This window comes from Danio rerio, chromosome 18, assembly GCF_052040795.2.
Source record: "Danio rerio strain M-AB ecotype USA chromosome 18, GRCz13ab, whole genome shotgun sequence".
Classification (NCBI taxonomy): domain Eukaryota; kingdom Metazoa; phylum Chordata; class Actinopteri; order Cypriniformes; family Danionidae; genus Danio; species Danio rerio.
Window position 1 is genome coordinate 40022501 of NC_141038.1, and position 14172 is coordinate 40036672.

General features: G+C 36.5%; 1 protein-coding gene across 5 annotated transcripts in view; it reads right to left on the reverse strand.

The window, feature by feature from the left end:
* The window catches only part of map3k10 (mitogen-activated protein kinase kinase kinase 10), a 67816-nt gene that overhangs the window by 14885 nt on the left and 38759 nt on the right, over positions 1–14172 (reverse strand). For all 5 annotated transcript variants that reach the window (XR_015515138.1, XR_015515137.1, XR_015515139.1 and 2 more), the window contains exons 2-6: positions 6988–7168; positions 6425–6573; positions 6165–6340; positions 2567–2813; positions 201–323 (exon numbers count right to left, since the gene is read on the reverse strand). Coding sequence is in view for 1 of the 5 variants with exons in the window: in XM_087293327.1 (XP_087149453.1) it covers positions 201–323; positions 2567–2813; positions 6165–6340; positions 6425–6573; positions 6988–7168 (876 nt within the window). In the remaining 4 variants the exon portion in view is untranslated. The remainder of the gene's footprint in view (positions 1–200; positions 324–2566; positions 2814–6164; positions 6341–6424; positions 6574–6987; positions 7169–14172) is intronic.

Below are 14172 nucleotides of genomic sequence, written 5' to 3' on the forward strand. Positions count from 1 at the left end.
ATAATCAAGCTCTCACTAGATACACTAGACACTTACAGGCGGGTGTGTTGAAGCAAGTTGGAGCTAAACTCAGCAGGACACCGGCTCTCCAGGACAGAGTTTGGACACCCCTGCGTTAGCCGTCAACGCACTCTGTTCCTAATTTATTCTATTTATTTAGCATAATACCAAACAATGCAGTGGACTTTGCCTTGACTTACAGCGAAAGGCTCTGAGGCGAGGAATGACCCCTGGGCTGGCTGGAGGAGTGGTGCTTTCACTACCCTGACATTTCCTCTTGTCCACACTGGGCGAAGCTTGCACTGTGATCTTATGCTCAAAACCTAAAACAAACAGATGCTGTTAGAGACCTAAAGGCTACTTTTTCATTTTCGCCACTAGAGGGTGCATATTCACAACAAACAAAGGTGTATTTTGATGACGATGTGATGGACATTCATTACATTCTATGAGACTCATGTTCTTGGATGAGCTAAAATATTAAAAATTATTATCATGTTAGCATGAAGCAGAGTTAAGTTGAAAGCGGTTTAAGTGGCATAAGATTGCTGGATTACTTGAGATAAAGAAAATATAATAAAGATAAAGAGAAGTGGGAAGAAACAGCGCTGTTTGTCATAAGCATGGCATTAAAATTGCTTATTTTTCTATATTTAAATAATAATGTAAGTAAATAAGTCAGCTAAGTACAGTATATAACTGTTCAAGTTGTTTTAGGATATTTTAATGAAAAAAAAAACGCACATATTGCGCCTTTGAAGTCAGCATGAAATGTACGTTGTTATAGTCTTTTCTTTTTATTGTAACATTTATCTGAGTGAAACAAGTTCCTGAACAAAAACAAATGCATGTCAGGACTTACTTTTGTCCAACGTTTGGCTTATTGACGTTTATTATTTAAGCAATTTGATACGAGTGACAAGCTATTCTGTTGCTCTCTTGGACGCACTACATTTAAATATATTAACAATGAACGGATATTCCTCAAAGCGTTATTGTTCATATTTGTATTTTTGTTGGCCAGAGACTCCTGAGATTCAGACTTCAAAACTCAAAGACAGTTTATATTTACTTATTTTCAGATGTTATCCACAAATTGTAGTAGTAGAACTGCTGTTGCTAACTAAATTTCAGAGGAAGTTGCTAAAGGTGGTACAATTTGTTGCTAAAAGTTGCTCAATGACTCTTGCATAATGACGTCATTACGTAATCGCAATTCAAAACAGCATCTTTACGTAATCTATAAGATAATGAATGAGTTTTGTCAAATTGACTGGCCATCTCTGCAAAACCATTATTTAAAATGTGTTCAATTATACAACTTTAATGGCAGTTATTGAATAATTCCTATATGATCAACAATTAGCAATTATATATGTTAATGACAGCGACGCAGTAGCGCAGTAGGTAGTGCTGTCGCCTCACAGCAAGAGGGTTGCTGGTTCGAGCATCGGCTGGGTCAGTTGGCCTTTCTGTGTGGAGTTTGCGTGTTCTCCCCGTGTTCGCGTGGGTTTCCTTCGGGTACTTTAATTTCCCTAATAATTCCAAAAACATGCGGTACAGGTGAATTGTCTATAGTGTATGTGTGTGAATGAGTGTGTGGATGTTTCCCAGACATGGGTTGCAGAAGGAAGGGCATCCGCTGCATAAAAACGTGCCGGGTAAGTTGACGGTTCATTCATTCCGCTGTGGCGACCCCGGATTAATAGCGGGACTAAGGCGAAAATGAATGAATGAATAGATGTACACATGATGTGCAGTGTAGTTACCAGGTAACTACAGGTAGTAGTAATGAATACTTTTTACTTAAGTACATATTTCAGGCTGTACTTCTTTACTTTTACTTGAGTATAAAAGTGTAGTCAGTTCTTCAATTTTTACCAGAGTCATTTTAAACATGATTATCTGTACTTCTACTTGAGTTACTCCTTACATTTTTACACTTTTGCCATCTCTGGGTTTGAGCCGCAGGTAGGCTGGGTTTAGGTGGTGTAGGTGAAGTAGACATTAATAAAATACATCAGGTTACTGTGAGGTTGGGTTAAGGGTTGAGGTAGGTGTAGACATTCATAAAGCACAATATTAGAGGCTGGTACATGTACAAGACATTAAATAAATTAAGAAACTCCAGTTTTGTACAGCCTACCAGGAGCTCAAGTCCCACTCATTTGGAGCTGACTCTGACCTCTGTTTATACCCTTCTCCATGATTTGAGTCGCTAGTTGAGTAGCTTCAAATAGTTAAATTAATGTAATAAATGCTAAATTTGTTGGTAGGTGGTTTTTTTAAAAAAAAGGTTGCAAGGATAGTTTGAAAAGCATTTTCTTTTCTCTGTTGAACACAAAAATATTTTAATAAAATTAGTAAAACAATGGCCATTGACATTTATGGCATTTTTTCCTACAATGGAGGTCAATGTTTCCAACATTTCTCAAAATATCTTCTTTTGTGTTTGACAAAACGAAAAGTAACCCAAAAATGTTTGTAATCAAATAAAGGTGAGTTAATGAAGACAAGATTGTCATTTTTGATTGAGCATACATAAACAGATTCCCTTTCCACCCACCAGATGGCAGACTGATGCAGTTGCTGTCTCTGCCGAGCTTGAGCAGTCGGCTCTTTTTGAAGTTGCCTTTGCGCTTTTTGACCTGCGGTTTCTCTTGGTACATCTGATGGATGATGATGTTGAGCTCTCTCTCCACTATGTCGATCTCTCGCTCTGCTAACTCCTGCTCGCGTCTCCTCAGATGCTCCTCCTGCTCCCTCTGCTCCTCCGCTGCCCGGGCCAGAGCTTCCTCCCAGGATCGCAACTCCTAATGGAGAGCCAGTTATTTAGACCACTAATCCAAAGTTATTGCTTGTTATATTGTTCTAATGTCATTTCATTAAGCAGCGATTATTCGATTTTTCCTATGCATTAGGCTCTGTATGGTGACATGTTTTATACTGAGTTAAAATTCCTGTATGTAAACAATCGTTTTCTTAATCAACCATGATCTGTACTGTGTTTTAAAGGTTTACTTTTACCATTTTTTATAGGTTTACTTTAAAAAAAAAAAAATTTATCAGATAAACAACGGCAAATAAAGTTTCCTTTTCATGTTTTATACAGGTTTTACTAAGTCAAATTCAAGATTTTTAAAAATGTTTTAAGACCTTAATGAATGAATTTTCTGTTCCTAATGATGTTTTTTTTTTCTATAATAATCTAATGTATGAAAAAAACTGTCTAATTCAGTGTCCTCACCATGTATGGTCTACACTCACTGGCCGCTTTATTAGGTACACCTTACTAGTACCGGGTTGGACCCCCTTTTGCCTTCAGAACTTCATTAATCCGTCATGGCATAGATTTAACAAGGTACTGGAAATATTCCTCAGAGATTTTGATCCATAATGGCATGACAGCATAATGCAGTTGCTGCATATTTGTCGGCTGCACATCCATGATGTGAATCTCCCGTTGCCCCACATCCCAAAGGTGCTCTTTTGGATTGAGACCTGGTGACTGTGGAGGACATTTGAGAACAGTGAACTCATTGCCATGTTCAAGAAACCAGTCTGAAATGATTCACGCTTTATGACACGGCGTGTTACCCTGCTGGAAGTAGCCATCAGAAGATGTGCACACTGTGGTCATAAAGGGATGGACATGGTCAGGAACAATACTCAGGTCGGCTGTGGTGTTGACACAATGCTCAGTTGGTACTGAGCCACACTATTACACCACCACCAGCAGCCTAAACCGTCAATACTAGATAGGATGGATCCATGCTTTCATGTTGTTGATGCCAAATTCTGACCCTACCATCCGAATGTTGCAGCAGAAATCGAGACTCATCAGTCCAATCTTCTATTGTCCAATTTTGGTGAGCTTGTGTGAATTGTAGCCTCAGTTTCCTGTTCTTAGCTGACAGGAGTGGCACCCGGTGTGGTCTTCTGTATTCAAAGTTACTTAAATCACCTTTCTTCCTCATTCTGATGTTTGGGTTGAACTGCAGCAGATCGTCTTGACCGTGTCTACATGCCTAATTGCATTGAGTTGCTGCCACGTGATCGGCTGATTAGAAAGATGCATTAACAAGCAGTTGGACAGGTGTACCTAATAAAGTGGCCGGTGAGTGTAAGTTCCATAAATTGGAAACCTTTAAATAAACAATTATATAAACAATAAACCCTGTTTATAATAAAAGAAATAAAATTGTAACTGTTTTTATGAGTGATAAAGATAAATTATTCCAGCATGATTACAATGAATTCCAAAGGATCATGTTATTCCTGTAATATCATTATCATTACATTGCAATACACATTTATGATGACAGTCAAAGCAATTGGTAATATTTATTTAAATATTTAAAAGTAAAAATAAATATTGTTGCAATTGTAATAATATTTTACAATATACTGTTTTGCAATATTTAGATCAAATAAATGAAACCTTTATGTTCCATTTCCTCCTTTCTTTTTTTTAATGTGTATTTGTACCCATTTTTAGACAATACAATACAAATTAACTTTATTTTAACAACATCGTTTATTTGATGAGGAAAATAGATGTGATATTTGGTAAAATAATCCTGATATTCAATAAAACATTTGTTATTCTGATCATTTGCATTTCTGAAAGAAAAAAAACAATACACTAATTCATATATTTTTATTTGACATTTTAAAGACAATATCAGACCTTCGACATAATCTAAAATTACCTTTGAGCTTTCTAATTTAAAACAAATATTAACTCAAGCCCAAAGCTAACACATGGGGCCCTATCATACACCCGGCGCAATGTGGCGCAAGGTGCGGCGCAATACTTGTTTGGTAGTTTCAGCTTGGCGCAAGAGTCGTTTTGAGGCGTTGCGCTACGCTTTTTAAATAGCAAATGCATTAGCGCTCATTTGTGCGCCCATAGGCGTTCTGGTATAAAAAGGAAGGCATTCTGAGGTGGACCGCTGGCGCGTTGCTATTTTGAGAAACTATAATAGATTTTTCATTAGACCAAAACTAACCCGGTCTAAACTCCAGCGCAGAGTTGCGCCTCGGTTACACACTGCTTAATACGCACAAGAGAGCAATAGGCAAATATCTTAACATATGAAAAAAAAAAAATATTAAGGATATATATAGGATATAATAAGAATAGATATAGAATATAAATATAAAGGATTAAAATATTACAAAACGTATTATTTTCTAGCCTACATAAATATGAAAAACCATTGCTTTTATGCCTTCATCTCGGGAGGCTTTTTCAGTTCATTCATAACAATTTGCTTTTGTATAATGTTATTATTATTAGCAGTATTATTTATTATATCCATATTTATATTTGTTTTATTAAAAACAAGCTTAGATTTGCCCACCTGTCAGGTTTTAGACCATATGGGGCACAGCATGTGTTTTAGGGTATAATTCAGGTTTTTGAACACACTTCGTTATTATTGTTCATTTATTCGTTTGCTGGAAATTAGAACTGAATTTAGAAATAGAATTTAGAAAACGAATATTTGCGCTTAACAAACGCATTTAATTATTTATAGACTAATTGATGTCTGTGCGTAAAGGTTTCCCTATCCAAGAGCGAAAGTGAAAGTAGATCCATTATCTCTCATTCCCACGCAGTAGATGCTCTGTTTAACAGTTTTCTGTTAAAAAAAAAACTGTCAACTGTTAACTGTTTGCTTGTGAAATGCTCATTTTTTCCACTTAAACTTACTTTACATCCTGAAAATAGTGAATGCGCTTATGGCGCGACACAGCTGGCTCTTAAAGGGAATGGGAGATGAGACTCTAATTGGTTTATTCTCAAAACACACCTATAACTCATTAAGAAAATAAACTCAACCCTTTTAGACCATGCGCCACGGCGCAAAGCGGATTTTTCTGTCTGTAAATTAGCAAAAATGCGTCCTGACACGCCCTGAAAGCGTTTGCGCCCTGCGTTTTGCACTCTGCACATGGACCGTCAAAATAGAGCCCATGTAGTCTAATACATCCATAGAAACTCCATAGAATATTCAAGTGATCTCTTTGTGTTTTCGTCCATATTATTAGATAAATAGAAATACAATAGGGACTAAAAATATTTCAGAAGTCCCAGTACTGCCACTTTTATCCTTTGAGATGTAAACATGAAACAAGCATCTATTTTTGGTCCTCACCTTCTCCTTTGCTCGTAGTTCATCAAACATTTGCTGGATCTCCAGCCTCCAGTCCTCCTGCAGGGAATGGAAAGACTCCAGGGGCATCTGGAACATGGCCGACTGCTCGATGTCCTCCAGCCTCTTCAGGATACTCCCAAAAGCAGGACGTCCACGTGGGTTAGGACACCAACACTCTATAGAGACAGGGAGAAAAGTGATTAAATGATGAAAACAGTGGATGCCTTGCAGGACAATTACTCAACAAAGACTGTCCTTACCTCCCAGCAGCTGGGCAAAGGCTTCAGGGCAGGTGGAGGGGATGGGAAGAGTCAACTTGTTCATGGCAACTCCATAGGCCACAGCCAAAGCGTCGATCTCACGGTATGGCACTTCACCAGTCAGCAGCTCCCACAATAACACTCCAAAACTGATCACAATAAACAATTAGACAAAAAAAGTCTAAATAAAAGTACAGAGGAGGACAGCAGATTGTGTTTATTCAGATGTTCGGATTTGATTTGATTCTGATTCCCGAACGCTCAATTCAATTCAAGTGGACTTTTAATTCAGTTCAGCGAATATAAATTGACTCAGTTCAGCGAATATAAATTGACTGCAATGCTACTGATTTATTCCAGAAGTTATTGGTTAATGGTTTTTAAGTGCATGGGTACAAATATACTGTACAGAGCCCACAAGTCCATCTCCATCTTATGTCAGATGCATAGAATAAGTGGTCACAATGTGAAATACATCAGAGATTTCTCTCTGTTTCGCTGATAAGAATCATTATCGAATTGACTTGTTTTTTAAAAAACAAAAAATTGGCCGGCAGCTATACCTCCACACATCGCTGCTTTTGGAGAACAGGGAGAGCTTGATGACCTCTGGAGCCATCCAGGCATACGTGCCCGCTGCGCTCATCTTGGTGGTGCGATGCCATTCTCGAGCAAGACCAAAGTCTGTGATCTTCAGTGTCTTTCCACTCAGGTCATCTCTCTCCACAGGCTCCAGAATCAGAACTGAGGGAAATGAAGAAAAAACAAACATAAAGAACTTTTCAGCTCAACAGTCAGAAATGAAATGGTTTAGCTCAACTGTGATTGTGAGGTATCCAAAGCAGCAAAGTAGACATTTACTGTACATGAATAAAGCAGATGAATCAACTCGTTTGGTCGTCAGTCGAAGATAATGTAAACAACTTTTCCTTTAATACTTTTTCAAATCTATGATGTCAATAAGGTTTCTCTCATTTTTTTAAAAAACTTTTTTATGCTTAAAAATCACTTTAAATAGATGTTCTGTTGTGACTTGTGATCACTTCATGGCTCGTGTTAATGCAATCCTTAAGGGGAGGGGCTAACTCTGAATATTAACTTTCATGGTAACACGGATTTCATGGATTTTTCCATTTTTTTGCAAAGTCCTGTCCTCAGGTCTTTACACTGGCCCCTAGTTATATTCAGAATAGATTTTAGAGTTACTACTTCTCTGTATATCACTGAATGGTCTAAGACCTCAATTCAATTCAGTTCAATTCACCTTTATTTGTATAGCGCTTTCACATTATAGATTGTCAAAGCAGCTTCACATAAAAGGTCATAGTAAATTGGAACAGTGTAGTTCAGTTCTGCTCAGCTTAATGTGGCTTAATAATCTCTACTGAGGGTCTAGACACTGGAGAACAAATCCATCGATGCGCAGCTCTACAGATCCCAAAACATGCAAGCTAGCGGCGACAGCGGAGAGGGAAAAAAATTTCACCAGTTGGCGAAAGTTAAGAAAAAAAACATTGAGAGAAACCAGACTCAGTTGGGCACGACCATTTTAATTTCTCTGCTGGCCAAACCTCTTGTGCAGAGCTGCAGTCTCAGCGGCGGAGGCTGGAAGCTGGGCCTCAGCGAAGACTTGACTCTCCCTGGGGCATCACAGGAATCAATACATTACAGATTTGCTCACTGAATACAAACCTAACAGATCCCTCAGATCTTTAGGATCAAGTAAATTAGAAATTCCAATAGTTCAGTCAAAGGAGGGTGAATCCGCCTTCAGCTACTAGGCTCCCCACTTATGGAGCCAGCTTTCAGAAATGATCAAATGTGCTCCAACATTAGGCACATTCAAACCAAGACTGAAAACACGTTGGTTTAGCTATGCTTTTACGAAATAAGCCCTGTGCTACATCCGACAGATCACACTATTATGACTTTCTTTTCTTTTTCAGTCTTTTATATCCTGTTTTAAGCACATTTTAATCTGATTTAATCTGTTTTAATCATTTTTTAATTAATTTAATCATTTTGTATTTTTTTTGTTTTTTATTTTTGTTTATGTAAAGCACTTTGAATTACCATTGTGTATGAAATGTCCTATATAAATAAGCTTGCCTTGCCTTTAGTTTAAGTCACAATTCACGCTATTAACTATACGGACTAAGCTATTAATTGTTTACTAGTAATTGTAAAGTATGATTTTAATCTGCATCGCTAATCCTACCCAAAACTTAAACTCAACTACTACTTTACTGACTATTAATAAACAGCTAAATAGTAGTAGGTTAATGGTTTGCTAATACCATGAATTGTGAGCTAAACCAAAAATAAAAAAAATTATATATATATATATATATATATATATATATATATATATATATATATATATATATATATATATATATATATATATATATATATATATATATATATATATATATATTATATATATATATATATATATATATATATATATATATTTGTAATTCTTACTGTTGTTCCCTAAACAATATTTTATCATTAAAAGTAAGAAAGAAAACATTTCCCTGGGTTAATATGGCTCTAGTAACCTGGGTTATATATTCAAAAGTCATTTGTTAGTTGGTCTTATTGCTGATGTCACACACATGGTGATTTAAAACAGAAAGCAACAACTGGTTGGAAAGAAATCTTGACATGCTACTTGTTCACAACAACAAGAGGATAATGTACAAGTCAGAATTGTATAATCTGGCACAGGCTATTGTAATAAACAAAAATAAATAATGTGTAGTTTAAACCCGCCATAAGTAGTCTCCGTGAGATCACCAGAAGTCAAACCAGATCATTTGGCACTCAGTAGCTGGCAAACAATCCTCGATTTGCACTTAAGATAAAAGTGAAGTGCAAATATACTGCAAGTTTGAGTCATCTGAGAATGACACAGTGTGAGAAGCAGCAGTACTTGTGTACACAGTAAACAAACTAGACAAAACTGACTACAGATCTTGGTTAATCTTAAATAATTCAACACAATGTTTAAAATTAAATTTAAAAAAATAATAATTAAAATAGGATTGATAAAATGATTCTCATAATGTTGAAAGATTTTCAGGATAACCGGCATTCGCAACATGTTTTAATTTCCATGTGTGATGTATTTCTAAGTAAAGCAGGATGTTCAATGGGAACAAAATCTAAGGCAGAACTTGATTATATCCATCAGAAATCAATTGGATCATGAAACATGATTATCCTATATATATATATATATATATATATATATATATATATATATATATATATATATATATTCAGTTGAAGTCAGAATTATTAAATTATTAGCCCCCTTGAATTTTTTTTTTTTTTTATATTTTCCAAATGATGTTTTACAAAGCAAGGAAATTTTCACAGTAATTCTGATAATATTTTTTCTTCTGGATAAAGGCTTACTTGTTATATTTCGGCTCGAATAAAAGCAGTTTTAAAAATTTTAAACACAATTTTAGGGACAAAATGATTAGCCCCTTTAAGCTATTTTTTTCTCGATAATCTACAGAACAAACCATCATTATACAATAACTTGCCTAATTACCCTATCCTGCCTAGTTAACCTAATTAACCTAGTTAAGCCTTTAATTGTCACTTTAAGCTGTATAACTGAACTATCATAGTGTGATGCATCGTTTGGGAAAAGAATGATGTAGTGACGACTCTGACGAGTGTTTCCCAAAACTAGTTTTTCTATCGCAGATCTATCATTTGAACCATGTTAGTTATAAACGTAAAACGTCCATAATGACGCTATAAACGGAGTGAAGTACCGCATTTTATTCGGAAATTTATTTCCGCACAATAAGAAATCTGGTCGGGCTCAGCAGCTGTACCCTCTAGTATGGACTTCATTTCCGATGTTAAAAGTTTGCCCAGTAGCTTGCCGCATCTGGAGCTGATTTGATCACGATGGCAATGTTTGAGTTCGGTAAAGAAACAGAGTAAACAAACAAATACAAAAGATAAAATAAATAAACAACAGGCTGAAACAAGGTGATAAACATCTGCAACTGATTTTCTTTTTCTAAATTGCCTTTAAAAACACTATCGGTTGGGTTTAGGGATGGGGTAGGTGGGTCAATCAGTCAGTCAACTACAAGCTGGCCTGGTCGGCTGAATTGTATATTGCGCCCTCTGGTGGATTTATGTGAGAAGAGGATGTGCGAGAGAAAAATTTGAACAAAGGCCTTACTATCTTTAACTGGCCTCCCCAGCAATTGCTGTTCTGCTATTGGCTGGAGCGGCCAAAAGGTGAACTCAGAGCTGAAAATAAACACTACTGACGTGAATCAAGACTAAATGTTTGCACATTGACATTGTTTTTTAGTGTGAGTTAGAATTTATTAGATCTGAAAAAAATATTTGACCTGTTCATTTTAATATTATCAACTAAAATGATTTAAACACATGGCTAATAATAACAGCTCTAATCACATATTTTTCCTGTATCATGCAGCCCTAAATTCATCACTGTCAAACTCAAGAGTGTAAACTGGGTCCATTGTGTTTTAATAGAGTCAGCAAAATGAAGACTTCTTGGCTTTTGAAGCGAGTAGAAGCTCTAAACGCTATCAATTATTCATCACCAAGTAGCATGTGTGCAGACAACACGCGGACCCAAAGAGAAACAAGATCTTTTAAACACACACACACACAAACGCTCTCTCTTTCACATCACTAAGGTAACACAACACAAACTTAATTTTACATCACAAACGAGACACATGACAAGCTTGAACCAACACACACACAAACCCCTAACAGGCGCCAGTAAACTGCATGCGGAGGACAATGTCAATATTTCACAGAAGCGGCATTAGAGGACAGAATGATACCAGCATTGTTATCCATGAATTAAGCTCTGTGTTTACTGAAACTACCAAGCTCCTCCACACATGTAGTTTATTAGAACAAGAATTATGTATGTCAATAGGTAGGCTGAAAAAAAAAAAGGTTGGGAAAGACTAGTTTAAGCCGCACTGTCACGCCACCTTCACCCACACGGCATGAAGCCTCAAAAGAGTTCAGTTAGACTTTCTGTAGTCCACATTTACTAACATGAGTCAGACCGGATAGAATAACTGATGGGGAAAAAAAATTATCATACAATTTAGTTTTGGTGTTCACATCAGAATAGATTTTTTATATGCAGATAAAGTCAGAAATATTAGCCCTTCTTTTATTTTTTTTATTTTTTAAATATTTCTCAAATGAACAGAGCAAGGACATTTCCACACCATGTCGAATAATATTATTTGTTCTGGAGAACGTTTTATTTGTTTCATTTCAGCTAGAATAAAAGCAGTTTTAAATTTTTTAAAAGCCATTTTAAGGTAAAAAATGTAGCCCCTTTAAGCTATATTTTTTCGATAGTCTACAGAACAAACCATGGTTATAAAAAAACTTGGCTGATTACCCTAACCTGCCTATTTAACCCAATTAACCTAGTTAAGCCTATAAATCTCACTTTAAGCTGTATAGAAGTGTCTTGAAAAATATCTAGTAAAACATTATGTACTGTCATCATGGCAAAGAGAAATGTATGAGTCAGTCTTTGCTTATAAAAATGATGTTTTAGAAACGTACACCTTTAATTTTTGGCTACAAAAAATTCCTTAAATAATGGATTTTTTCCATTTATATACTATGTGTATGAGAGGGATGCTAGTTTGTGCTACGACGTTCTTCCCCCTCTGTGTTTCCTCCTGTGTTTCCGTGTGTGGTCAGACTATGGAAATGTTTGGAGTGTCAATAGTCAGCTGGACTGGTTTGTGTGGGGTGGAGAAGGGTGGAGCACAGCCTGCTAGTCTATTATCACCACACATATGCAAACTGATGAGAGAGAGAGGGAGGGAAAAAGAACACAGCTGAGTTTTTGTTTGACTTGCACATCACAAGCTTAGGTTCAACAGGTGGAACCTTTCCTTCTTTCCCTCCACAGTATCATATTAACTTCACGAACGCAAGTCACAAAATTCCAAGTTATGTTATTCCCAAGTAACAATCGCTGAATAACAAAGGCTACAAATACGTTCACATCCATATACAGTGGTCCTTAGTTAAGTTCTAAAAATAATCCACAATAGACAAAATCCGTAAAGTAGTCAGCTTTATTTTTTACAATTATCATTGAGGTTTTAAGGCTGTATAACCCCGCACTACACACTTTATACACTTTTCTCAGACAGGCATTAACATTTTCACACCTTTCCTCTCTTGTTTTAACACTTAAACAGTTTCAAATTTTCGTAGAAAAATAAGTCTAGTATTATAGAATGAAACCAAAGATCAAAACCTGTTGTCAAGCATAAATATTTATTACTGTCAGCAAAAGGTTCATAAAGCTATTAAGCTTTTTTTGCAGATAATGTTGGTATCCAGCGTATTGTTCTTTTTTCTCTAGTCACTGATCCACGAAACTATAGCAGACTCCATTCTTAAGAAGGTCGCACTGCGGAAGCGCCACGCACATGACAGTTGGAAGTAACACATACCGAACATGCACATTCACATGTTATTTAAAAGTAAATTATTCAGATTGTGCTCTGTGTCACAAATATGAACAGTCTCCTGAGTAACAGCTGGGCATCTCAGACAGCCGCTGACTTGCGTCGCTGGTGTGCGTACCCTGATATACCTATGTTTGCATGGCGCTGCGCATCCAGACCCCCTTTACGATGGTCTTGCTGCGGACAGTTACTACCCTTTTTGGAACTCACACTGCTAGCAATCAGCAATTTGTGTAAATTTGGCATGCTGGACGTATTTTGTACTGTACAGGACACACAGAGGAGATTGATTTACAGTGGTCTACAGCTAATCAGGACGCAGAACACAATGCGCTGTAAAAAAAAAAGAAAAAAAAGGCTGTCAAATTGTACACACACAAAAAAAAATCTGCAAAACTACGAAGCAGCGAAAGGTGACCCACATTATAGTGAGGGACTGCTGAATGTTAGTCTGTCATGTTTTTGGTTGTTTGGCACCATCTTGCTTTGCTTTTTAAGTAAAGAATTGATAAACTGTTAGATTTTAGAGCTTTGTTTTGTGTCTGGTTGTTACATTTTGTGGCATGTAGCCATGTAATAAGTGAGGTAAAATACATCCAGAATGTTGTCATTGCAGAATAAAGAGCTCCATGTCATACTTTTTTAAAGCATCACAAAGCAACTGACACACACTATACAAACACTATAGCCCCTTTCACACAGTGATACCGGTAAATATCTGGAAAATTTCCGGAACGACTTTACCAGTATATTCAAAAAAGCGCTGTTCACACAGGCGAGGACGTTACGGAAATTTTCCGGAAAAGAGCATTCACACATCCATTCCAAAATACCGGTAAATTCTGACATCATTCACCACAAATGAGCTTTAAACGGCTGTGCTTGTATTTGTAAACATTTGACTAAATTACAAACTCTGTGGATGATCAGTATTGTGAACAACTTTCGCATGTCGAGATGTTTATATTATGTGCGTGTGCAGGCGCTCACAGGCTGTTTCAAAGGCACACGCAAAGCTTAAAGGTAAACAAACAACGGCTTATCATAAGCATCTCATTGATGATTATTTACACAGTTGGCATAAAGAAGAACATATAAACGTGATCTGACTAACTTTTAGCAGCTATATGTGTCTGGAAAAATATTCAAAGGTTTTTATTCTCACAAACCGCGCGTACGTATATGCGTCTGACTGTTGTGATTGGCTAAAGC